This window comes from Condylura cristata, unplaced genomic scaffold, assembly GCF_000260355.1.
Source record: "Condylura cristata isolate star-nosed mole 26May11 unplaced genomic scaffold, ConCri1.0 scaffold00013, whole genome shotgun sequence".
NCBI lineage: Eukaryota > Metazoa > Chordata > Mammalia > Eulipotyphla > Talpidae > Condylura > Condylura cristata.
Genome location: NW_004567114.1, coordinates 20,921,707 through 20,948,970, shown reverse-complemented (window position 1 = coordinate 20,948,970; position 27,264 = coordinate 20,921,707). Strand labels below are relative to the sequence as shown.

General features: G+C 36.1%; 1 protein-coding gene across 2 annotated transcripts in view; it reads left to right on the top strand.

Moving 5' to 3' along the window:
- Positions 1-27,264, top strand: part of YLPM1 (YLP motif containing 1) — a 63,484-nt gene that overhangs the window by 10,501 nt on the left and 25,719 nt on the right. Inside the window, exons 3-6 of one of the 2 annotated variants that reach the window (XM_004681692.2) lie at positions 941-1,120; positions 1,867-2,858; positions 18,191-20,308; positions 22,447-22,567. In XM_004681692.2, coding sequence (XP_004681749.1) covers positions 941-1,120; positions 1,867-2,858; positions 18,191-20,308; positions 22,447-22,567 — 3,411 coding nt within the window. The remainder of the gene's footprint in view (positions 1-940; positions 1,121-1,866; positions 2,859-18,190; positions 20,309-22,446; positions 22,568-27,264) is intronic. The other variant, XM_012724560.1, reaches the window with a different exon arrangement.

Genomic DNA, 27,264 nt, shown 5'->3' with positions numbered 1-27,264 from the left:
CGAAGTACACTGCTGAGGGGAGCAGCGGGCGGGTCAGGAGAGGTCTGCCACACCATGTGGTCACCTCCAGGGCAGGCGGGAATCGAACTCATGCAGAAGCGGCTTTAGATTCTCAGTGCTGTGCTTTAACCCGCTGCGCCACCAGGGAGGGCCCTATAGATAGTAGCTATTTTATAGAACTGTTAAAGCATCAAATGTGATAAAGCTTTTTTCTTAACATACTGGCTAGTACATGGGAAAGTTCTCACATGGATTCAAAGGTCACTGTTTCCCAAAAGTCTTAGTGAAAACTGCATTGAACCTAATAAATACACTGCAGTTCACTGACATGATAGATTTTTATTAGAATTGAAAGGCTAGAAACTGTAGGCTGACTTTCTGCTGGATAAGTAATTACCCTGTTTAGGAGCAGTAAGATTATTAGTCCAGTGAGGACTGGAATTTAAAAATTTTTTGTATTGGTATATGTGATAATAGGCCTTCCTGGCGGTGCAAGGGGTTAAGTCTCAGCACTATGAAACTACCCACAGCCAGTCAGCATGAGTTCAATCCCAGATTAGGGAGATAGCCCACAGGGCTCAGCAGACCTCTCCTTCCTTGCCCTCTGCTCCCCTCAGCAGTGTATTTCAGTAGCTACACTTTTTCTGCTCCCCACTCTGTCTCTGGTGAATCTTCTTACCACACCCTTCCCCCATGCATCTCTGGCCTACTTTTATATGAATAAATAAAATAAGTCTTTTTTTTAAAAGTATATATGATAATAGTTTAGAAGGAGCTAGATATTTTATCTAAAGATAGAATGACTTCTCAGTCAGCTGGAGTTATAGGGATTTCTGGACCTTACATATGTATATAAAATATTCAGTTTTCTTAGTAATTTTGTTGCTGTTTTCTAACTGATATAAAAAAAGTATCTTTTTTTTTTTTTTTTTATCTTTAGTCTGAGGATCCAGAAGAAGATGCCAGATTAAAACAGTTGCAGGCTGCAGCAGCACACTGGCAGCAGCACCAGCAACATCGAGTTGGCTTCCAGTATCAGGGAATAATGCAGAAGCACACTCAGTTGCAGCAGATCCTACAGCAGTACCAGCAGATTATACAGCAGCCACCACATATGCAGGTGAGCACTCCCTTGGCTGATGTGTGAGAGTTGCCCTAGGAAGTTTAAAGGATTTATTCCCGAAAGGTATTTAAGTGTGAAAAAGAAAAGCTATCAAATGTTCTCAATTCTCTGCTTCTCAAGGGATGCCCAGGTGATATTTGAATACTGTTGCTAAGGGATTTAAGAAGGGATTTTTATATTACTTCAATTTAACATGATTTAGCTTACAAACCACTATAGTAATAGAGAACTGAAAATCAACCAAAAAGATCAAAGCAGCCACAGTCTAACACCTAAGTAAATACACTGTAAAAAAATTAAATGAAAAAAATAAAATTAAATGACCTAGATAACAGATAATAGATAATAAATACCCTCAACAGGGTATTTCAGTAGATCCCCCCATTTTGGTCCTCAGTCTGTCCCTAGTGAATCCTCTCAACTGCCACACCTCTCATCTGTATCCTAATTCTTATATTCATAAGTAAATAAATATGTCTTTTTAAAAAAACCTGAATACCTATTGCTGAAATAGGTATTTGCTTTTAGTGTTCAGTTGATTATTTTCTGACTTTGTTATTAATTATGTAAATAAGTCAAAGGAAGAATGATCATGGATTTTGTAAAAGCCTAACCTTTTACTGCTGAGGTGTTTTGGGTTTTAATTTCCTAAGACTTCAAATGCCCTTGATTCATAAATATTTTACTTGTGATTAATTCTGTTTTATGAATGTTATGAAATAATTTGTACCCCTCTTTTATAGACCATGTCTGTTGACGTGCAGCTGCGGCATTATGAGATGCAGCAACAACAGTTTCAACATCTCTACCAAGAGTGGGATCGAGAATTTCAGCTGTGGGAGGAACAGCTCCATTCCTATCCTCATAAAGATCAGCTTCAGGAGTATGAGAAGCAGTGGAAAACATGGCAGGGACATATGAAAGCCACTCAAACCTATCTCCAGGAGAAAGTCAATTCATTTCAGAACATGAAGAACCAATATATGGGGAATATGTCGATGCCACCTCCTTTTGTTCCATATTCTCAGATGCCTCCACCTCTACCAACAATGCCCCCTCCCGTATTGCCACCTTCATTGCCACCACCTGTGATGCCCCCTGCCCTGCCTACTTCATTGCCCCCACCTGGCATGCCCCCACCTGTGATGCCACCTTCTCTACCAACCTCTGTGCCACCACCTGTAATGCCTCCATCTCTTTCTTCAACAGGGCCACCACCAGTTCTTCCCCCACCTTCCCTCTCTTCTGCAGGGCCACCACCTGTTCTTCCCCCACCTTCTCTTTCTTCAACTGCTCCTCCACCTGTCATGCCCCTCCCACCATTGTCATCAGCCACACCTCCTCCAGGAATACCTCCCCCTGGGGTTCCACAAGGGATACCTCCTCCATTAACAACAGGCCCAGTTCCACCAGCCTCCAGTTCTCAAAGCTCACAAATGCCAGAGAAACCTAGAACAGCATTGCTTCCTACTCCTGTGTCTTTTGGTTCAGCCCCACCCTCAACTTACCATCCTCCACTACAATCAGCTATTGGCCCATCAGAGCAACTGAATTCTAAAGCTCTGAACAAGTCTGCTCTGCCATATAGTTCGTTCTCATCAGACCAAGGACTTGGGGAGTCTTCAACTGTTCCATCTCAGCCGATCACTGCAGTAAAGGACATGCCAGTGAGATCAGGTGGACTGCTTCCGGATCCTCCTAGAAGCAGTTACTTGGAAGGTCCAAGAGGCCCAAGGTAGGTCTGCCTTTTTTGTTTTTTTCTTTTGGCTTTATTTTAGTTGAGTAGGATTTTATAGTATAAAAAGCTTTACTTACATAATTTTTATATCCTTTGTAATTTTATATATGGTCCTGGTCACAATGAAGAATGTTATTGTTCACTTACTAGATAAATCAATGAAATAAAAAATGGTAACATGCCCCCATTTCTTTGATGTCACTGCTTTTTACCCTTTATGCAGAATAGAGTGAATGTAGTGTTTCAGTAATGTGTATCAATTTCTTACTGACTTTTCATCCCCAAGGTGATTTTTGAATTTTTTTTTATTGAACTAACATTGGTTTATAACTGTATTTGATTTAGGAAAATAGGCCCCACACCTCCTCAAATATATGTCACCATACTGTATCAGCTACCAAAATTGATACTTATTAAATTTATTTATCTTTATTTTTTTCTTTAGTAACCAACTGTAATGTCTCTTAATTAGGTGATCTGCTAGCTGTTGGAGATACAGATGAATAAGTCAATATATTTATGAAATAAGGCAATGAAGTTTAGTGTAAGGGTAAAAAGACTTATTTTGTCATTGGTACAGTGATATAAAGTTTCTGCTCTGTGCTTAAAATAATGACTAGAATGGAACAGAAAATCTCTCATCCCATGGAGATCTCACATCCTTTATATTTTCCTCAATTTGGGATGTATTTCCTTGTTTCTTAACCATATTTCTGGTTTTGGAAAAGCACACACATAAAATTTATTAGTAGTTTCTAAGCTTGTTTGTTGCCCTTAAAAAGCATGGAATTCTTTTTTTTTCAAGTTTGTCAGAGTATAGTTTTCACCCCACATTCACTGGAATGGTAACTTTCCTAAAATTTTCCATATTTTAATCAGAGTTTTTTCCAACTCAATATAATACCAGAAACACAAAAATGTAGAGGGTACAGAAAAGTTTTGAAAAAGTAAAAGTTACTTTATTCCATTCTTGTCTCCATCTAAAGGTAATTTTTTAAAATATGTCATAAAATAGGATCCTATTGTATTTTGTCTTATAATTTGATTTTTCAGTAGAGTTAGTTTTTCTTGTCAGTGGATCTATATCACCATTTGTAATTTAAAACTAAATCCAAACATTTGTAATATCTTATTTGTTCCCCAAATTTGTGATTCTGAAAACAAAGTCCATCCAAAATAAAAGAGAAAATTAACATGAATTCCTTCAGGTACCAGAAACCTTATGAAAGTCTAAAGATATTTAACCTCGTGGAATCTTCTCAGCAACCTGTGAACTAGGCTGGTTCATACTCTACGTTTGCCTTTTATGTACTGGGGCTGAGAGATTCAGTAACTTTCTCAGGATCATCAGGATCATGTAACTACAGCCACATTCCACAATCAGTGGGAGCTGAGAACACAAGATCTCCAGAACAAAAGTGTTAGAGATATAATGCCATGACTCAGTGATATTCCTGGTGTCAGTAATTATAAGTACATTTGTAGTTCTTGTACTTGGCACATGTATCATCTTGATTGGAATTTCTGCTTATTTCCCGGGTTGAACATTGCCTTTTAGTTCTGGTCACTAATTTGCTTTCAGTGAAGTATATTCTCAACACCTACTGAAATATAGATTTCCTGCTTTTTTTCTATCATAAAAATGATTTTTCTCTAACAAATGTTGATTCTAAATTTAGAGTTGTTTCTGTGCTAAAAGGAGTCTTAGCAATAAAAATAGCAGTATCCTCTTTATAGCAACTGACATTTGTGTCTCATTTTAATTTCTCATCTTGGGTCTTGTGCATGCTACCTTTTTCTTTTTTTTTTAAAGATTTAATTATTTCTGCATACAGAACTGCAGTATAGGCCAACGGTGCAGGAGCAGTAAGAGGATTCACCAGAGACAGAGCGGGGAGCAGAACAGGCAGATGGACGAAGTACACTGCTGAGGGGAGCAGCGGGAGAGATAGGAGAGCTCTGCTGTGCCATGTGGGTCAGCATCCTGGCCAGGGATCGAACAAGTGCTCAAGCAGCTACTGCTAGCTTTTGCAGTGCTGTGCTTTAACCCATTGCACCACTACGGAGAGCCCACATGCTACCTTTTCTATGCTTCTCAGTGAATAAGGGAAACAATTTGAAGGGATTATAAATCAGTTGCCCCAGATGACAGCAGCTAGTAAAGGTGATGGGATTAGAATCCAAGGTCTCCTGATCCCTTTTAAGTCCATTATGCTTCCTGTGAGGCCCATTTATGGCTTCTCGCTGAACACTGACATTGTAATAAGAGTATAAGCACATAAGGTATTCACAGTTGGAGAGAAAGTTTTTTTTTGTTTGTTTGTTTTTGTTTTGTTTTTTACCTTGAGCCGAAATAAGGTTACTGTTAACTTCTACCTGTTGATTCTAGATCTGCCTGTAAGGTGATCTGAGCTATCCCTCCTCAATAGCATTAACTATTGTTTAAATACTGCCTTCTTGTCTCCATCTCTCTTGCCTAACTCACTCTGCTGTTCCATAATATAAACTCAAATTTTTTTATTTCACAGTAACACTGGTTCTAACTCTTCCTACTATGTTTCTCACTCTCCTTTGAAGGGCCTCTGGTTTATCTGTCTCCTTCATAATGAACACTCTTACTTGAGATGCAAAAGACCATCGTATGTTTTAATGTACTATATACCAGAACAAATTGCTTTTTGTCTGCACTCTCAGTGCACATTCATTGAATCAAATTTTTACCATCAATTTGACTTTCCAGGTCATTTTCAGATTAACTGTTGATTTGCTAAGCCTTTCCCATACTTAACTTGTACAGCTGTTTTGTTTTCCTTAAGACTGTATTTGTATCTTCATATTTCATCTAGTTAGATATGGACTAGTGATTCTAGGCTGCTGAAAACTGATGAAGCTTGATCATACTGATTTTAGATAGGAGCTATCCCTCCCCATTTTTTCATCTATAACTTTGATGAGGGTGGCTTTTTTTGTTGTTGTTGTTGCCCTTGAATTTAGTCCTGCTTATAGGGTCTATCTTATTTTAAAACCTTTCACCAACTGTGTTTAACACATTTAAGTATAGTTTGTGACTATTGCCCAAACATAGTTTTTTTTTTCCCTCATGCACCTAGTTAAAAAAAAAAAAAAATCAGCAACTGGTGAACAACTCTGAGGTAAGAATAACTCTCAATATTGAGTTTTTAATTTTCTTTAGTAGTTGAATTTAGAGTTTTCCATAGATCCTTAACTGAAAGCTAAGCCAGTCTTTTATTTATTTTAAACAAAGATGAATAGAAAAAACAAGACTTAAGAATACAGATTAAATGATTTGCTAATAACACACTATTAAAATAAATAATTGTAAATTAACCAAGCTTTTGTAAAATCTAGATATAGGCTGCTTTCTAAACATTGCAAGTTTACTAAAAAATCAAGTGGCATACTTACATCATGTGAAATAACATACCACATTGTTGAGTATGTAGGACAACTGTTTTGAAACTGTATGTGTATATGTGTTTATCACTGAACTACCACTGCTCCAGCAAACTGTTTATAAATTGAAACTACTTTTGTCAAAGAAGTCTCTTCCCCTTCCCATTTTCCCTTACCACAGAGATAACCGGTATATTAACTTTTTACACCATAGATTAATTATGCCTGTTTTTCATCTTTCTGTAGATAGAATCATAATTGTATATACACTTTTTTTTTGTATATATGCTTTTGAATCTGACATCTTTCACTCAACATTATCTTGTAAGATGCATTCATGTTGTATGTAGCTTGCTTATTCCCATCTCTGTTAAACTAATTTGCTACAATTTATTCATTCTAATATTGATAGTCATTTAAATTTTTGGTCATTATGAAAACAGTGCTATGTGCCTGTTAGTATTGTATGTGTCCCTTTAATGTGTGTTTGGACTGGAATTGCTTTACCACAGGGTATGTATATATGCTCTGCTTTGATACAAATTGTCAAATAGTTTTATAAAGTTTTTGTTTCAGTCCACTCTGACCTGCTTTGTTACCAGATATGTTTCTAAATGTTTTTTTGATTCTCATCAACACTTGGTATTGGTAAACTTCAAAATTTTAGCAATCCTCGGGTGGATGTTAAGTGGTAATTAGATTACAATTTGTGTTTCCCTGATGACAAATGCAATTAGTCTCCTATTTATTGTTTAGTTGAATTTCCTCTTCTATGACATGCTGACTCTGTTCTCTCTATTTTATATTAGGTTATGTTCTAATTGAGTTGTAAGAAATCTTTATATATCCTACGTACTAGTTCTTTGTCCATTATACATCTAGATTGCCTTGACTATTTCTCATGCTGCGGTACTTTAAAAAAAAACACCCAATTTACTTTATTAAAGGACTCAAAAGTCAGGCATCATCGCTTCTAACAAGTAGAAGTATACTGCCACTTTTTGCCCTTTTTAGCCTTTATATACCAGAAAAGTAGTCTTTATCCTTAACCATGTTATTCCAATGGGCCCTTTTTAATTTTACAAATATTTACAAAATAACAAAGGGAAAGTAGAAAGACAACTTAGTAGGACTTTGAATAAAAAATTTAAAAGAGCAATCTCACTGTGTCAACAAGTTTTGGCACATCCTATAAAATGAAATAATTTTGTCAGACATTGTTTTAGCAAAGCAAAATGTTCTTAAGGTTCTTGCACCAAAATAATTATATGAGGTCCTTCTTTAAAAAACAAAGTGGATGATAGTGCCACGTTTCAGTCCTTAGAAATACATTGTCCAGTTGAATCTTACTTTTGAGAGTATTCATGTGGGACATTATCAACTGAGTACTCACAGTCAGAGATTCACTTGAGCAATTTGACATCTTTATTTGAGCCAAGAGTGTTGTTCCCTTTTTATGTTTATCATTTGACACATCTAATAATTTTGATATGGCTCTCTTTGTGTCATTTTTTTTGTGTGTCGTAAAGTCAGAAAATTAAGAATTCTGAACTCTTAGTTATGCTCAAAAAGCCTAAAAGCAGACTCTAATATTTTGGGCAGTCCAAGTTGGGGGGTAGTGACAGTTTCTTCCTCACTTGGCTTCATCATTCTAGGCAAATTCATCATTCTTTTGTTGTCTTCTTTTAAACCTCTTTGGCATACTTGGGGATAATTAGTAAGAAATGATGAGTAAAAGAGTAATAATGAATTCTAGAAGTAAGATACCATGAAATATTAAGGTATAGAAAAGACATCTCTTAAAATCCCATACTGTATCTTAGATTTATGGAAGGATCCAGTTAGACTCATATGGAAGATAACCTAAGACATATATAAATTTGTTTTCACATAGGGGAATAAACTCTATTGAGAACTGTTCACCTGTTTTTATTATAAAAACAAGTAGCATTAAGATTATTACAAAGCTCTTGTTTTTCCTGGCATTTACTGAACCAGTAACACAAATACTGAAAAAATTTAGCCTAAATGTAAGGGGTGAGTTGGAATAAGGAAAAAGTTAAGTTAGAAGTTTAGAATACAACAGAGTTTATTCATCCATTTACTTTAGCAGGCCCTAAGTTGCTGGCATTGCTAGTGATCAGGTTTCCATGAGCAATAGAAGTTCCAGAATCATCAACTTTATAGTCAATAGGGCACAGATACTTTAACTTCTTATAAAGAATGGGTTATTAAAAGAACCTTTAAATACCACTTAACTAAATCTTACTTAACTAATTAAAGCATACTAAGATTTATCTAGTTTTCTCATTTGGGTGGGAATTTCTTGGTAGTGATAAAATTTTCCTTCTAGGGGTTTTGGAAATAAATGTGCATTTACGTAACTCCAGATATAGAGGACACTTTTAAATTGTCCAATTTAAGCAGTTTACATTATATTGAAATTGTATAGTCAATTACAAACTTACCTGTTTGTTTATAGATTGACTTGAGTAACGCTTTGAATTTAACTCAAGGATTTATTTCTTAGTTTGCTTAAAATTATAGCATACTAGAAACATGGGCTTACTCATGGTTGTGAAATGCTCTTTTGTTTGGTCAGTGTTTGAAAAAGAAAGTCATTTACATCTATGCTTTATGTACACACACCCCCCAAATGAGCAAAAGACCAAATGTCCCACAGGTATATATGAGTTAAACACAAATTCTGATAAATAACTTTGGTGACTTCCCCCAACATATAGAAAAGCTTGCATCCTAATACAGAGGAAATAATATACTATTGTATCAAATGTTCTTTTCTGATAAAGGGAGAAACTACTGAAGCTTTTATTTTTTTCAAAGCAACCAGTGCTAGAGATGCAGAAGAACTCCCAGTACTTCAACTTCAAAACAAACAACTCAAACTTGATTTTCATTAGACTGTAGATATTTCTTCACACTAATAAATAAGAGACCAGATTCTTTCTTTCCCCACCCCCACCCTTTGTCTGTCTCTAACACAAACATACATGCACAGTCAGTTATTGGGTTTCACCTTCTGGACAAAAATGCTGGATTAGTTTCTCTTCCTAAAAAGTAATTACAATTTGAGAATACTGCATTATCATCCCTTTTTGCCAGCATCAATCTGTCTCATCTGAATCTTTCCATTTCATGAGAAACATTAATTCTTCATTGCTGTCTGTTATACAGCAGTTATACAGGTTATTTTATAATATAATTAACTAGCTACACAAGTTAATTATCTCTGGCAAAGCCTCTCTGTTTGCCACATGTCTTGATTTGCTATTCTCAGCTCACTGTCAGATAAAGATTTCCTTTTTGTGCCATCTTTTTCTTTACCAGCTTTTTGAGAATTAAGAAATGCTTTAAATGACTTTGGACAATCTAAATTTTCTTCAAGTTCCCAAAATCCCAAGTATTGTCAGCATCTGTAGATCTTTCCATGCCAGGAAAATACTCCACTTTCCCAATCACTTTGCAGCAGTCCAGGACTTTTTCCACTACAGGTTCTTCAGGCTGTACCCCTTCAACTGTTTTTCTGCTCTCTCTTCTTTTCCATTCTTTAAAGTGTATTTTTTTGAAAGCCATTTTTTTTAAAGATTTATTTATTTATACATACAGTACTGGGGTACAGGCCAGTGAGAGGATTCACCAGAGACAGGGGGGAGCAGAACAGTCAGATCAACGAAGTACACTGCTGAGGGGAGCAATGGGCCGGTCAGGAGAGGTCTGCCATGCCATGTGGGTCACCTCCAGGGCAGGCAGGGATCAAAATCATGCTGTAGTGCTTTAGCTTCTTAGTGCTATGCTTTAACCTGCTGCGCCACCAGCGAGGACCCGAAAGCCATTTTATATTGCACACCTGAGAAACTACTGTTATTCACTGCCCCTGAGCTACTCCAGGTCCTGAGTCTGCAGTTGTTCCTTGTTCTGTATTTAGAAAGTAAATTTTCTCTATTCTTGGAAAGCCCTATAAGAAAAAAACATGAACTACCAATTCTTACAATTAGTTTTTTTTTTCTTAAAGATTTATTTATTTATTCATATAGAGCTGGGGTACAGGCCAGAGATGCGGAGGGTGAGAGGATTCACCAGAGACAGAGTGGGGAGCAGAACAGGCAGATCGACAAAGTACACTGCTGAGGGGAGCAGTGGGCGGGCCAGGAGAGGTCTGCCACGCCATGTGGATCTCCTCCGGGGCAAGTGGGAATCGAACTCATGCGGAAGTGGTTTAAGCTTCTTAGTGCAGTGCTTTAACCCGCTGTGCCACCAGGGAGGGCCCTACTGTTTTTTTTTTTTAACTAAGAAACTATCATTGCACCTAATGAACCTCAACGAAACCCCAAGAATTAATGGTGTCTTTAGATAGAAATTCTTTTTGTGTGTGTGTGGTTACAAGACATTCTTGATTTTATTTATTTATTTTTTAAAGATTTATGTATACATACAGAACTAAGGTACAGGCCAGAGGTGTAGGAGCGGTGAGAGGATTCACCAGAGACAGTGTGGAGAGCAGAATAGGCAGATCGACGAAGTACACGGCTGAGAAGCAGGAGAAGTCTGCTGTGCCATGTGGATCACCTCGGGGGCTGGGGATCTAACTTGCACTGAAGCAGCTGCTGCTAGCTTGTAGTGCTGCACTCTAGCCCACCGCATCACCAGGGAGGGCCCCATTCTTGCTTTTAATTTAGTAATACGTTTTATTGATTATTTCCTTTACAGTTAATGTTTTTTGTGTCCTGCTTAAGAAATCTGTGTTTTCTTCAAGGACATAAATATTTTATCCTATTTCATCTTTTTTTTTAATCATTTTACCTCAAATTTTATATCAATAATCCAAATAAAATTTTTGGTTAGTGTATGGTGTGAGGTAGGAATGTCAGGTTTATTATTTCCTTATGGCTGTTCACTTGACCCTTCACCATTTGTAACTTTGGAATGTTTCATTCATCATAAGTTTATGTGAATTTGTTGCTACACTCTTCAGTCCCTTGGCTTATTTCCTTATCTTTGAACAATTTGCTTTTATTTTTGTATTAGAAAAGTTTTATATTTGTTGTAAATTCTCCAATTCTGTGTTAGAGGTTGGCAGACTTTTTGAGGATGGCTAGATGGTAAGTATATATGTGGGCCATGTTTGATTCTGATCATTATTTTTCTTTTATTTTTAATCTTTAAGAATGTAAGAAAGGGAAACTACCATTCTTAACTGGATTTTACACATGAGCCATAGTTTGCTGACCCTTGATCTGTATTGACTATCCTTGGTCCTTCCTGCTTCCCACAAAGTTTAGAATCAACTTGCCAGTTTTCAAAATCTGTTAGAGCTTTCCTAAGTGACCATTTTGAGGAAAAGTTAGCATATTTACAAGATCAAGCTTTTGATTAGTCATACCTACTTTTTGACTGCTTTTTGTATTGGAATTGTGGATCTTTTCATTCTGTAGCTGTTTCACTAGAATTAGCAGAGGACTACAAACTCAATAATTTTGTGTTGTAATTTGTCATGGCTGTTTCTGTTGATAGTGATTCTCTGTGAATATTGGTTTAGAATCTTGGTTATTCATAGGACATAGGTATTGATTTAGATAAAAACTAAATGGGCAGGAGTTCAATTCCAGGAATTAATACTTAAAATCCCCATGGTCTGCTCATTCTAGTATGTTTATGTGACAGACATTACCATCTTTAAGAGTGTTTTTATTTAATGCATACCTTGTAAGTTTTTAGTGCCTAACTTGGGAGTTTTATGTTGTTTTGAAATTGTTTTTATTCAAGTGTAATATTGGCTTATAATATGCAGGTTAAAGTTTTTATACCTAGTTCTCATGGTTTCACATCTTTTTTAGGGTTTATTTTCCTGAGGTTTATGAAATAGTTGTGCAGATGAGAATTTATTTCAACATCAGATGTTAGTTTTTCTTTTCCTCTAACCAATTTGCAGTGTGTACATGTGTTTTATGTGATTGTATTTGATGAATAAACTGTGTTTGTACTAAATTTCAAATGTATTTTTATATGTTAAAAGTCATAGTATTTGATATTTATAAAGATGGTTTAATTTTGTACATATTTTTCATTATCAGTATCTGTATTTCATAGACCTAAAAGTTCTTTGCTTTTATAAGTCAAAATGGTTTTAATAATCTTAACTTTTTGTCACATCTTTGAACTGAAAATTTGAAAGTAAACTTAGTGCCTTTTATATGTAGAATGGAAAGTATATATTTCAGGTGGGTTGACACTTTTTTGGATCCCAAAATAGAAGTTAAATGTGACCCTGGCTGTTGATCAACGACTTAGTGTGAAAGTAATGCGCCATATTCTTTCATGAAAAGCATGGTATATGAGGCTATGGATTAATAGAATCATCACCTTTTACAGTCATGCACCAATGTTGTAACTTTTTTTTTTTTAAGTCTTTTCTCCCTCTAAGATTTATTTATTTATGCAAACATAAACTGGGGTGTAAGTCAGAGGTGCAAGTGGTGAGAGGACTCACCAGAGATAGAATGGGGAGCAGAACAGGCAGTTGTACTGAAATACATTCCTGAGGGGAGCAGCAGGTAAGGCAGCGGGCAAGACTGCTGCACTTTGTGGGTCACCCACTGGCCAGGGATTGAACTTGTGCTGCAGTGACTGGCGATTGCCTGATAGCTCTGTGTCTTCAACCGCTGCACCACCATGGAGGCCCTGTTGTTTCCTTCTTATCTGCAACCTTGTAATGTCTCCTACTTCCTTTATCCTTTCTTCTTATCTTTATACATGCCCTTCTTTTTGTCTGAAGTCCCTTTCCTGTCATTTTTTGCTTTACCAATCCCTATTTTACCTGTCCCCAAGTGACACTTAAATCAATTATTGAGATCCTTTGATGAGTGAGACGTTGGGGAAACATTTGAACAAGAAACTTGTCTCATGTTTATCAAATTCTGTTGTAACCATTGATTTATTTGTCTCACTCATTCTGGGTTGAAGAAGTCCTTGAGTTTGGGGATCCGTTAGTTCTCCACACTGTAGCACTAGTATAGTACCTGACTATTAACAGTGTTCAATAAGTGTTGCTTATGCCCAAAGTGTCAGTTATGGACAAAACTCTCAAAGTGTTCATAATTTCATTAGGAAGGCAGTTCATTTATATACAGAATTTGATTATAATACTAGATAATATGTTGATAAGGTTTCATACTGGCTCTCTACTTTGTAGAATAGTCTTTTATCACATATATGAACCAGTAATTGCTAAGCTGAATACAAATCAGGTGATTTTACACAACTTTAATGATCTAAAATGTTATTCCAGGCATTTTGAATTGATGAATGTGACTTCAAGAAAAACAACCAAACCATCACAAATCCTGAAAAATGTACTTTTTTTTCTCTTTGTAAATTAAGAGGTCACTGTTCTTAGCATTTTGTTATATTCATTGACAAGTCTCTGGTCAGCTCCTTTCTATTTGCTAAACAATAGCTCTGCCAGTGATCACCACTGTAGGTAGACCATCCACCCTACTACTGCTTTCTGTCTCTACTCATTTTTCTTTCACTTTATATCTTTAGTTTCCTGCCTCACTGGGAAAATCAAGGCTTTCTATACTTAACTTTTATCTTAACATGACCTGTTGTTTTAATCCTGTAGCTCTTTCTTTTGGTAGTCATTTTCCTATCACTAAAAAAATATGTTGCTTTTTTGACTTAATAGATCTTAGGTGTTATATATTTACTTATGTTCTGATAAAGGCTTAGTTCTTATACTACTCTGTGATCCCCTGTGCCATGTATTTATATCACTATTTATGTAAATCATTATACATGTTGATTGTAATGGTAAGCTGTATACTGTGACTACATTTTCATTAGTGTAATACATTCTTCTAAAATTTCCGCTTTCAAAATCTTTCAAATAATTCTACAATCCCAGTCCTAAAGCACCACAACTTTTCCTCTTGAGGTCTCTTTCAAATTCATGTATCCTTTTGCTTGCTTGGGTTGGTTGCTTGGTTGCTCTCAGGCTTTGCCACTTGACTGTTCTTACAGCATCCCCTTGACTATCCAACCAGATACACATTTTTTGCAACTTACAGCTTCCTGTTTATGGTTTATTACTTACTTTTTCCTAACTGCATCTTCAAGTAACTTACTAAAAAATTGTAGGTTGGAGGTAATTTTCTGGTCCTTGCTTGTCTGAAAGTAATCTTTATTGTACCTTCACACTTGATTAATAATTTGGGTGTAGAATTAGAAGTTGAGCATAACTATTCTTCAAGGTTTTAGGGTCGTCATTACATTTTCTTCACTTACTTAGTATAATAGTTATGCTGGTCTCTGATTCTTTTCCTTTTTACATGACTTTCCTTAATGCCCCAAACTTTTTAATTTCCCAGTATTCCGAAATTTCCCAATATTTTTTTGTTTGTTTGTTTAGTTTTAGTTGTTATATTGGGGGTACTTAGTGAGCTTATTTAAAGAATTAAAAAGCATTTTCTATAGTTCTTCTGAATCCAACCCCTTTTTTATGTATACCAGACATTGTTCTTGATTTATAGTTACAATGTCTTTAACAATTTCTGTGAGGATATGAATTTAAGGATTTTGTTTTTTAAAGGTCTCTGCTGTTTTTTGCATTATTTCTGTTTTCCCGAGATTCATATCTTGTTTATTTTTTGTCACTTCCTTTCACTTTGGAGACAATTCTTAAATATCCAGTGATTCTTGTCCATTCATACTTAAGAGTGAGAAATACTCACTGGGAGCTCTGTGTGCCAGTGGGCACTTACCATTTGTCAGGCTTTGCTTTATTCATTCGACAAAGCACCAATGCTAGCAGACCCTCAAGTACAAAAATTTAGATACATTCAACCTAGGAAAAGATTGAATGGTTGGGAATATAGATTTTATATATTGAAGTTCCGAATATAGATTTAAATTTACATATTTTTAGCCCTAAGTCTCACTCTTATCTTTCATCAATATTTCTTATTATCTGAGAAACCCTAACCCCACCTGGGTTTTTGTGAGTAAGCTAGCCTTATTTTGATTGTATTCTCTTCTGCTACCATCGCTCTAACCTGTAGCTTCTACCTCTCCATATGTTACCACTTAATGTTCTTTGCCTTTCAGAATTCCACCTGCTGGTGGCCGCCTCTGTTTATAGTTTATAGGACTTAAATATTTTTCGTTCCTTGTAATGGCTCTGTAAAGTGACAGCTTGCCTAAGATAAAATTCCCTACCTGGAGTTCCCTTTCTTATATGTTTCTGATGAAGTATACACTGGGAGATTTTTTGCACTTAACATGAAATAGTTATTCCTGGACAACTAAAAGCATTCTAGTATTTCTCCCAGAAAAATATGACATCATTTTTCTGGCTTTGGGGAAACTATCCATTTTTCTGCTAGGTGGGTCACACCCCTTCTTTGATGTCCTGTAACTTAAATACTGAAATACAAAATTAATTATTATTAATGCATCCTATGTTAGGTGATAAGGGAGAAAAATCAACCTAAGTAGTTTACTGATCCACATACATGTATTTTCCCCCAAATATAGACTATCAACTTAAGAAAGATGTACTTATATTCTGTAACTGGCCCTATGATCATGGCTGGTATAATTTATATTTACCTTCTTACTACCCATTCCATAGTCTGCTGTCAGCACCTCAAATGGTTCTGATGTCTTTCCTGATGTGGTGACCCCAACTGTCATCCTTGACACCAAATTGCATTATTATGGCCTTCCATGGACTTTAATCACAGGACATAGAGGCACTCATAGAATCTTCCTGGATTACACACATTATTCCTTACCCTAGTTGTTTAGTAGTAACCCCCCAACCAATATAATAACCTCCTCCTTTGCCTGTTGGATTCAAACCCAAAGTGGCCAGATAACAGTCTCAAATTGAGTGTAATGTAATCATTGATACCCCTCCCCCCATGGAAGTATTCCTCCCTTTTAAATTAACACTTCCAGAACAGTAAAGCCAGAGAGATGGAAATAATTTTGCTAAATTGAATTGCTAATACTTTTTATTGATTTCTTAAACAAATGACAGAGAACCCCTCTATTTTTCATGAAAGGTTTTACAGTTCACTCTGTCACCTGTGCCAGAAAAATTGGAATCTCTTTAAATTCTTCCCTTCCCCTTATCTTTTTAATCCCACTGTTAGAAATTTTTATTAGTTTTACCTTCTTTCGTGTCTCTCACTCTTACCCCCTCCTCTGCATTCTCCTATTCCTTTAGAATAGATGGCACTTTCACTTACTCACATCATAGAAGCAATCTATAATACCCTTTCTCTCTACTCATCTGCTACTTTTCTGCTGGGGCAGTCTTAAAAATCAGACCATATTTGGTGACTTTACTGGTTGTAATTTAATTCCCAACTCTTCAACCACCTGAATTAATTCATCTGTCTAATAGAGATTTGAATCACATATTCTTAACAAGTTGATGTTTATTTCCTCTCAGGACTTACAAGATGGCTCTACAGTATCAGAAGTGCCTCCCTGATTTGTTACTTTACCATTACCTAGTATGTTGTCCTTACTGACTTGATTCAGGGAGCTTTACCACCATTTCAGAGGCACCTTGGAAAAGGGAATGGTGAAGAGGAGTATGTGTTCTTTCCTTGAAGTGTACAACCCAGAAAGTAAATAAATCACTTTTACTAACTAGGACATAACTACTAGTTCTAACTGTAAGAAAGTTTTGGAAAGTTTGGCCAGGCTGTGTCCAACAACTTTGTTAGGGTAGAAAAAGGGGGAATGGAACAACTTTGTTAGGGTAGAAAAAGGGGGAATGGGCATAGGAGTACCAGTACATATATGAGGCAAACAAGGTCTGCTGGAACTTGACTTTCCCTGTTTGTTTACCTTATCTTAGTGTGTTGTTTTTCCATTCCTCCTCCTTTCCCAATTCTACCCAACTGTTTTCTCCTTGCTTCAACCATGTTAAACAGTTTGCAGTTACAAACATAGTATCTGGTATGTGTTCTCTGCTTTTCTTCATAATGTTTCATTAATTTGACATACACTTGCCACCCATTTCCCTAATTGCCAACCTACTCTGTTAGCCTGGTTTCAGAATTTCTTTCAAGATTTAATTTAAGCATCTTCTATTTCATAAAGCCTTTGTGAGACAGCACTCCCCTCCCCATGGAAACCATTCTCTGCTCTCTAGGCCTTTTCTCTGTAAATAGACTTTAATCTTTGCACCTTTGGATATATATTTACACTTAGCTTCTCTTTCTCCTTAATTAATTAATTCCCTTTTAAGACCCAGTGACATTTCATTTGTTTATTCTTTCAATGTAGTTTAGTGCCTGACAGGCAGAGGTGACACACTGAGTATTTACTAAATGAGTGAGTAGGTCCATAGCAAAAACATCTCTGTCCAGACTAAAATGTTCAGGACATACTCTTAAGACATAGCAGCATGCTGTTGTTTTGTCTTTGTTTTTTGTTTTTAACTTTTGCCATTTAATCTACATGATAATGCTACCTCCAATAATATTTATAATCTCCTGTGTTCTTACTAATCATATTTTATTTTTAGTTATATTTTAAATCTAAAAGTGCTCTCAGTTACCTATGAAATTTATCTTTTTTTTTTTTTAATTTAAAATGAGTGGACTGTTTGTCTACCAAAGCACAATATTTATAATTGCTTTTTACAATTCATTATATCAGTATTGCTGCAGGGGATGTATCAATATTGGCATGACTTCCAAACCTGTCCTAAGACCTTCTCAGTATACGCGTTCTAAGATATAGATGACTCAGTGTTGTTTAGTAACTGAAGAGTCATTGTAAACAGATTCTAAGGCAAGAATGCCTTACGTATTCTTACATGGAGACTTTTTTTTCTGCTTTACTGTCTTGAGTAATATCTTTTGTTTTACTTGTAGATTTGATGGTCCTCGAAGATTTGAGGATTTAGGGTCAAGGTGTGAAGGACCGAGACCCAAAGGGCCTCGTTTTGAAGGAAATCGCCCCGATGGGCCAAGACCCAGATATGAAGGTCACCCAGCAGAGGGCACTAAAGGCAAATGGGGAATGATTCCCCGGGGGCCAGCATCTCAGTTTTATATTACCCCCAATACATCTGTAAGTCCTCGACAGAGTGGACCACAGTGGAAAGGCCCCAAACCAGCTTTTGGACAGCAACATCAGCAGCAACCTAAATCACAAGCAGAACCTCTTTCAGGAAACAAAGAACCATTAGCAGACACCAATAGTAACCAACAGAAGAATTTTAAAATGCAATCAGCTGCATTTTCCATTGCTGCAGATGTAAAGGATGCCAAGGCGGCTCAGTCAAATGAGAATCTAAGCGACTCTCACCAAGAGCCACCTAAAAGCGAAGTCTCAGAAGGGCCTATAGAGCCTTCTAATTGGGATCAGAATTCTCAAAGTATGGAAACTCACATGGACAAAACCCAAGCTGTTACACAGACTGTACCCCTTGCAAATAAACCTGTATCTGCTCAATCTACTTTTTCCTCAAAAACAATGGGACTAGAGGGAGGACCAGTAGTAGCAACATCATCTTCATTAACTGTAGATAATGATTTTAAACCTTTGGGTATTGGTCTGTCCCATTCAGAAAACAACCAAGATAAAGGGCTGCCTCGGCCAGATAACAGAGATAATAGGTTAGAAAGCAGTAGAGGCAGCAGCTCCTCTTACAGAGGTCCTGGGCAAAACAGAATGGAAGATACAAGAGATAAAGGATTAGTAAATAGAGGTCGAGGCCAGGCAATGGCTCGTGGCCCAGGGTTGGTCAAGCAAGAAGACTTTCGTGATAAGATGATGGGTAGAAGAGAAGACAGTCGAGAGAAGATGAACAGAAATGAAGGCAGCCGGGAGAGAGGGTTGGTGAGACCAGGAAGCAGTCGGGAAAAAGTGCCAGGTGGTCTGCAAGGCACCCAGGACAGAGGTAGAGCTGGCAGCCGAGAAAGGGGACCGCCTCGGAGGACTGGCAGTCAGGAGAGAGGGCCCCCTCGAAGGGCTGGTAGTCGGGAGAGAGTACAACTCCGAAGAGCTGGAAGCAGGGAGAGAGGACCACCTCGAGGGCCTGGTAGTCGGGAAAGGGGACTGGGCAGACCAGAATTTGGTCGTGACAGAGGTCCATTTAGACCAGAACCAGGAGATGGTGGGGAGAAAATGTATCCATATCACCGAGATGAGCCTCCTAGGCCTCCATGGAACCATGGAGAAGAGAGAGGGCATGAAGATTTCCCATTAGATGGTAGAAATGCTCCAATGGAACGAGAAAGACTTGATGATTGGGATAGAGAGAGATACTGGAGAGAATGTGAACGTGACTATCAAGATGATACATTAGATCCATATAACAGAGAAGACAGGTTCACAGCATCATCTCGGTCTCATGATGGAGACAGGCGAGGCCCTTGGTGGGATGATTGGGAGAGGGATCAGGATATGGATGACGACTACAACAGGGAAATGGACAGGGATTTGGACAGGGATGTGGATCGAATTGGAAGACCAATGGATATGTATGATAGAAATTTGGATAATGAGTGGGACAGAGATTATGGGAGACCACTGGATGAACAAGAATCACAGTTTCATGAACGGGATATTCCATCTCTTCCACCTTTACCACCCCTTCCACCTCTTCCACCTCTGGATAGATATCGGGATGATAGATGGAGAGAAGAAAGAAATCGAGACCATGGGTATGACCGAGATTTCCGTGATAGGGGTGAGTTGAGGATCCGAGAGTATCCAGAAAGAGGAGATTCATGGCGGGAAAAGCGAGATTATATTCCTGACAGAATGGACTGGGAAAGAGAACGGTTATCAGACAGATGGTACCCATCTGATGTGGATAGACATTCCCCCATGGCGGAACATATGCCCTCCTCACATCATTCTTCTGAAATGATGGGGTCGGATGCAAACTTAGACTCTGACCAAGGCCTTGGAGGGGTAATGGTTCTCAGTCAGAGGCAGCATGAAATCATTTTGAAAGCTGCACAAGAATTGAAAATGCTTCGGTAAGTTGACTACTTCAGATCATTTCTTTTAGTCAAAACCACATTTAGAATGCTCTTTTTAAAGTGATGTGATATATTTGAATGGAATCATTTTACTTCAAAAATATTACCACATACTTCAGATTTTTATTTCTGGTCAGTTGGTGCTGTCTTAGGGCCAAAATGGATGTTTCGGATATTTAGGAACATGTTAATGGTAAAATTGTGAAAATTGATCAGCATTCTTTTATAGATGTGTTGCTGCCATACTATGCTTCTGCATGTTTCAGTTGTCACACTTCAACTTGTTGTTGCTTGGGATTTCATGGAACTCATATGTGACATCCTTTTTTTCCAGGAGATGGTTTGTTCTGAGATATTAGAGCTGGTAGATTTCATATTTATTAATTTTTAGTATAACTTGGAAAATACTATAAGAATTTGTGATTTTCCCTGTTGAAACTAAGAATGGTTTACTTGGATGTGTTCTCAGATTTGTCTAACCATTGATATTTCTTTTTGCAATGTTTTATCTTTTATTATAACTAGAAGAGGTACTTCTACTTATGGATGTTGCTTATTTCCCCATAATCAAGTATTTGTGAAATGGAGAATAAAATTTGTATGTCTTGACTTACAGTCAGCCATGTATAGGTATCTGTATAATGCTTCCCATGTAGTAGCAATAGTATCAAAAGCTAACATTTATTTCAAACTTACTATGTGCCAGGAACTATATTAAATACTTTGTATATATTTATTTAATCCATAGCCAACTATATCTGAGATAGGATTTTAGGAGTCAGTGATAGGTCGTAATGTTTTTGAGCAATTTCTTATGAATTAGCAATCTTCTGAGAAATTAAATTAGTAGTTAAGTTTTGACATATTCCCAATGCATTGTGTTTCCTTCATTTTTCACTTCTGGTCTGTGTTTTTGGATTTTACCAATTAAAGAAAAGTAGGTAAGGTAAAAGGTCTGGCGCGTTAGGCAATATAACCAATATCTGTGGTATATAGAAGATATGTTCTAAGAGGGTTGTTGTTTTTTTTTCCCAGATTACTCATGAAGAAACTGTTAATATACTTTTAAATTATAGACACTTTAATTATATTTTGTGCTGGGCACTGTACTGACAATTTAGCATATATCAGTCTTCCTATCTCAAATCCTTACATTATCAAAGGTTTACAAAGATAACTGATAGCATACCAACTTCACAAATGACACGAAAGCTCAGTAAGTAGCTTACCCAGAATTTGAATGTTTGTTTATAGAGAACACCAACCTGATTGATGTTTCTAAATTGCCATGGTTTCTTTTCTTTTTCTTTTTAAAATTTCCTTACAACCATTATTGCTTTGCATAGAAATGATGGAATTAATGGTGGTGTCTCATTATCTTTTTTTTTAGCTCTTTCTAGCAACATAAACCTATTTAAAGAAAATCAATGAAGTGGTGAGTGAGAGTGATCATGGTTGAATACAAGTAAAGTGTGATGAGTTTGTATATTCATCATATAACTTACATGAAGCAGGAAGTAACTTTTATATATATATATGACCCTTTTTTGTGTCCTTTTGGGTTACTGCACTTTAGAAAATATAGGAAGAAAATTGTAAAAGATCTAATGTTTTATAATAGGTGTTATGTGTTTAAGGTGGTCATTGTAAGGAGAAGTAAAAAGAATTTCACCAGTATGAATGTATAGTTTTTAAAGTTATAAATTGACAGTTGTTCTCAGTATTTACAGTATTTACCAAAATGTCCATAAAAATGAGACAGATAACAAAAATGAATCCAGCTGTGCCAGGTACACCTCCACTGAATGAGATGGGCATTGTGGCAAACTTCTTCTTTATCTGAAGTGGGTATAGGAAGAACATGGATGAACAAATAAAATATTAGATTATTAAGGAAGTTTATAGAATCTGTCCTTCAAAATCTTCGGTAATTTTAATTATTTATAGATCTTAGGTGAGCAAACAGTTAGTTTAACGATGACAAGAGAATATGTTACCCCAGAGGTGCTCTGTGGGCACTGCAGAGGGTTTAAAACAGATATTTAGTTCTCTTTTTTTTCCTTGAATTCTAATTGCAGTCACTTAAAAATTGAGTAGATGTGCCTTATGTACAATGGTAATTCATGTGTTTACAGGGAACAGAAAGAACAGCTTCAAAAGATGAAAGATTTTGGATCTGAGCCACAGATGCCTGACCATCTACCACCCCAGGAATCAAGATTACAGAATACATCTTCAAGACCTGGAATGTATCCGGTATGGGAAAACTGGTCAGATAAAGAAATGATTCCTACTTTATATGTTTCTATCTTGTTTGATATTTTTTCTATACTACAAATTTCTGCTATAAAGAAAATATAAATAAGTATGGTCAAAGTTCAGTATAAATGTTTAGCACATCTGAACTATTTATGTAGCTAGAATTTTCCTAATAAGTCTTTTGTTCAGATAGTCATGCGTCTCCATCTGGGCAGTGCAAGGACTCCTTGTGGGAGTCTGCTCTCATGATTCTTGTAGTCTTCCACCTCTTCGGACTACTATGCTTCCAACTGGGGAAGGGATCAGCCATCACTCCTCAGTTCATACAAAAAAGAGGGGTGTTTATGTTAAAGGTTGTATAATTATGTCTCCCTTTGTTTTATTTTTGTTTTTGTTATGTATTTAAGCCAGAGATAGCCTTTAAAAATGTTATCTTGTGAATAACTTTATAACAGCACACAACGAGAGAGAAAAAGACACTGTAGAACCATTTTATCAGGTTAACTATTTTCGTTCCTCAATTTTCCTTTGACTTTTGGGCTAACACAAGACACATAGTTGTTGACATCAAGCCCATCATGATACTGACTCCCCAGATCATCTCTAGAACTATGTATTTATCTTTTTACCTGTAGAATTTCTGTGCAGACGTGTGTCATGTCAAACTTAGCATATTCAAAGTTGAGTTCATTAATCCCTCATTACACTTGTTTATTCTCCTTACCATCACGTAATTCAAAACCTAAAAGTTAGCCTTTCCTTTCCTCTGTCCTATCCCTCCTTATCAGTAGTTCTATTGATTGGCTTTACTACCTTTCTGTTCTATATCTATCCTCATTTGGCATCCGATCTTAGTTCTAACGAAGATTATTCAGAAGCATTCTAATTTATCTCTCTCCATCTTATTCCCTTCTGATCCATTCATTCTGCTGCCAGAGTGATTATTTTATTATATTTTTTGGATCAGATTTTGGGGTATACTTTACATACAATAACATATCCATATAAACCTGACCATTGTAACTCTACAGTTTGAGTCTGACAAATGTGTACCAAAATGTAAAAAAAAAGTCCATCACTACAGAAAATTTTCTTATGTCTTTTTGAAATAAGGACTATACTTCATTTTAGATATCAGTGATGTGATTTCTGGACAAAATGGACTTTTTTTTACTGGTTTACATTGTTATTTGAGTTTGGAGCGTGAAGGATCCCCTTGGCTGTTTCAAGTATTACTAACATAGTATGCCCACCCCCAAGCCACCTGTAGGCTATACCTTAGTCCGTTGTGCTCCATCCTCAGTTTTCTTTCACCCCTTCTCCCATGACTTTCTCAATTCTATAATCAGCTTTCAAGGGTTAGTTTTTAAGTTTAGCTTTATCTGCCCCTTTGTTTCTCTATATTCTACTTAGAAGTGACACCACCTCTCTCCTTCTGATTTATTTTATTTATCAAAATCCTTTCCAGGTCCATCCATATTGCTGTGAGTGGCATGACTTTGGTTTTTGACAAACATTTTAAACATAAATTATGTTATGCCTTAGCTTTAGAACTTATTTCCCAGTGCTTGAAGGATAAAATCTAGCTGCTTTTTTATGACTTTTGATGTTCTTTCTGTGCTGTCTGACTTCTTACCTTTTACCACACTGCTACTCCCATCTTTTAGGCACCACTTTCCCTTCACATGAAGCTTCTTGAATGTGCCAGGTTTTTCTTTTCCATGACTTTGCACATGCATGTTCTCTAGAGTTTTTCTTTCTCTTCCTGTCCTGTACTCCCAACTAGTTAATTCTTGTTTTTCTTATAGGAACTACACTCTACTATTTCCCCTTCCATGATTGCCCTCACATACCCCTGAACATCTTGGATGGGCAGCTCTCTGAACCTTTAATCTATTTTGATTGCTTTGTTGTTTGTCATTCCATCTAAATGGAAATCATAAAGACAGGAATTATTTCTTTTGCATTTGTATTTCTTAGCAAGGTAAACTCTACAGTATAGGTTGACATTTCTGGTTTAAACACTTTTATATGTTGCTACATGTTTTATTATTTTAAATGCATAATAATTTATCATATTCCATTTCTGTTGGATATTTGTTTTTAATCTTTCACTCTTGTTACTAGTACATCTTTAATGAATGACTGTCAAGTTCTTATTTTAGATAACTTTTTAATTAATATTTCATGTATACAGCTTTATATTTTGATATCTTTATGTACTTTGTTACGATCACCACTGATTCCATTCACCAGCATGTAGTTGACCACCTTTACTTGTCCACCTTCCCCTTCTGGTAACTACTATTGTTGTCAGAATTTAAGAGTTTGTTGTGTTCGTTCCTTTACTGTCTTTATCTTCCACATATGACTGAAACTTGACATTTCATTTAACATAGACCCTCCCCCCTCAAGTTCCACCCATAGTTTGGCAAATGGAATATTTTTGCTATTTATGAATAATGCTGTGCTACATGTAGGAGTACATATATATATATTTTGAATTAATGTTTCTGTATTCTTGGTGAAATAACCAAAGTGGAATTTAGATAACCTCTTAAAGGTAATTTATATATAAACATATTTAATATAGTAAATTCCCAAAGTGAGATGTTTCAGTTAAAAAATAATCACATCTTTAATGCTTCTGTAATACAGCCTAACAGCTGTAGTAGTTATATAACATCTATAAAGTAGTTATATCATCTAACATGTTATTATATAACATCTAAAGTAGTTATATAACATCTATACTACTGTGCAAGCATCAGTTATATTTTTGGTAGGTTTACTAGTTTAAGATGTTTTAATATGCATTTTATAACTAGAAAACATAAATATTTTCCTACATTTGTTAATTATCATTCTCCTTGTACAAATTCTATTTTGTTCTTTATCTCCTTATTGGTTTATCTCACTTATTTATATTATCCTTGATATAGTGTAACTGTTAATCCTTTCATAAATACTCTGGGTATTTTGATTTTGATTTTTACAAACATATCTTTGCTTGCACCATATATTATGAATAAAACACTTGTTTTGTTTGTGCACATAGTTGTGTTAATGTATTTAAAACTGATAGCTGTGTTCCAAGCACAATAGTTCTGTCCTCTAAAGGCATCTTTTTAATGAAATTTAGAGTCCTCACCTAAAAGTTTATTTCTAAATAATAACATTTGTCTTTAATTCTAGTTTATAGTAAACACTAGCTAAATAATGTTCTTTATTAGCCAAATCCATTTCATTATTCAAAAATTTCATTTTTTGAAAGCATGGCTGACATATGAGTAAATGCAGAAGTAATGTATATTGTTGGCTTTTAATAATCGGAAGAATCAATTAAAAGAATTAAGCTTGTAGAGAGTAAATTTTATTTGATGGTTGAGTTTCATATTGAGTGAATAAGACCTACCGATGAGCAGGTTCTGCTGTGTACATTTGTGTAGCTCTGTTGACATGTGGTAATTACTTTCGGAAAGTGAATGTAAACATTGTGTACTATCACGCCACTCCTTGGAGAGATTACTAACTGTCCCACTTGGCTTCTTTGCTTTGTTGTTTGCTAGTGCTAGTAACTGTTTGCTGCTACCAGTTTTGCCACAAACTGCTGTTGTCAACCAGACAGTAAAAGTGAGAAAGCTAGCAAAGTTTGTTTCTCTCTTTGGCAATTCACTGTCTTTATGAAGGAGATACATTAACATAGTGGGAAGTTAGTTTGCAGTAGAGGTTCTTAATCAGGTGATAAACATAAGAATTATATATGAAGATTTTGTCTTAACTAATGCACTAGATCCTTACCTACAGTAGATTTGAAGAAGCATTTGTGTCTAAGTGGCTAGCACTCATACTGTAGTATGAGTCATTACTTAAAAGTTTAAAATTTCTAAATTTTATGTTTTTAAACTTCAAAAAGTTCTTTTTATTGCAAAGTCTAATAATATATGAATATACTGTTTCATTTATCCATTCACCAGTTCATTGCCATTTAAGTCATCAAATAATGCTGTTAGAAATTTTTGTGCATAAGTCTTTGGGTAGGCTGTGTGTGTGTGTGTGTGTGTGTGTGTGTGTGTGTGTGTGTGTGTGTGTGTGGACTGTTACATAAGAATGGAATTGCTGAGTTGTATGATGAATTTATGTTTTACTTTTTAAGAAATCATTAAGCCATTTCCCAAAGTTGGCTGCATCATTTTGCATTTCCACTAACAATCTAATAGGGCTTGTTTTCTACATTCTTGCCATCATTTGTTATTGTGATTTTGATTTGTAGTTCCCTAATGATTAATGATGTTAAACATCTCTTTGTGTGCTTATTCACCATTCATATATATTTGAAGAAATGTCTGTCCAAATCTTTTGCACATATTTTGGTTTTGGTTTTGTTGTGTTTTGTTTTTTTTTTGTCGTGTGTTTTTTTAAAAAACTTTTATTTTATTTATGAATTCAAGAACCAGGGAACAGGCCAGAGGTGCAAAGGGTGAGAGGATTCACCAGAGATAGTGGAAAGCAGAGCAGGCAGATTACTGAAATATACAATGCTGAGGGGAGCAGTGGGCTCAATAGGAGAGGTTTGCCACACCATGTGGGTCACCTCCCTGGCTAGGTATCAAACTCATGTGGCATTGGCTGCAGACAGCTTAATGGTGCTGTGCTTTAAACCACTGCACCACCAGAGAGGGCCCTTATTATGG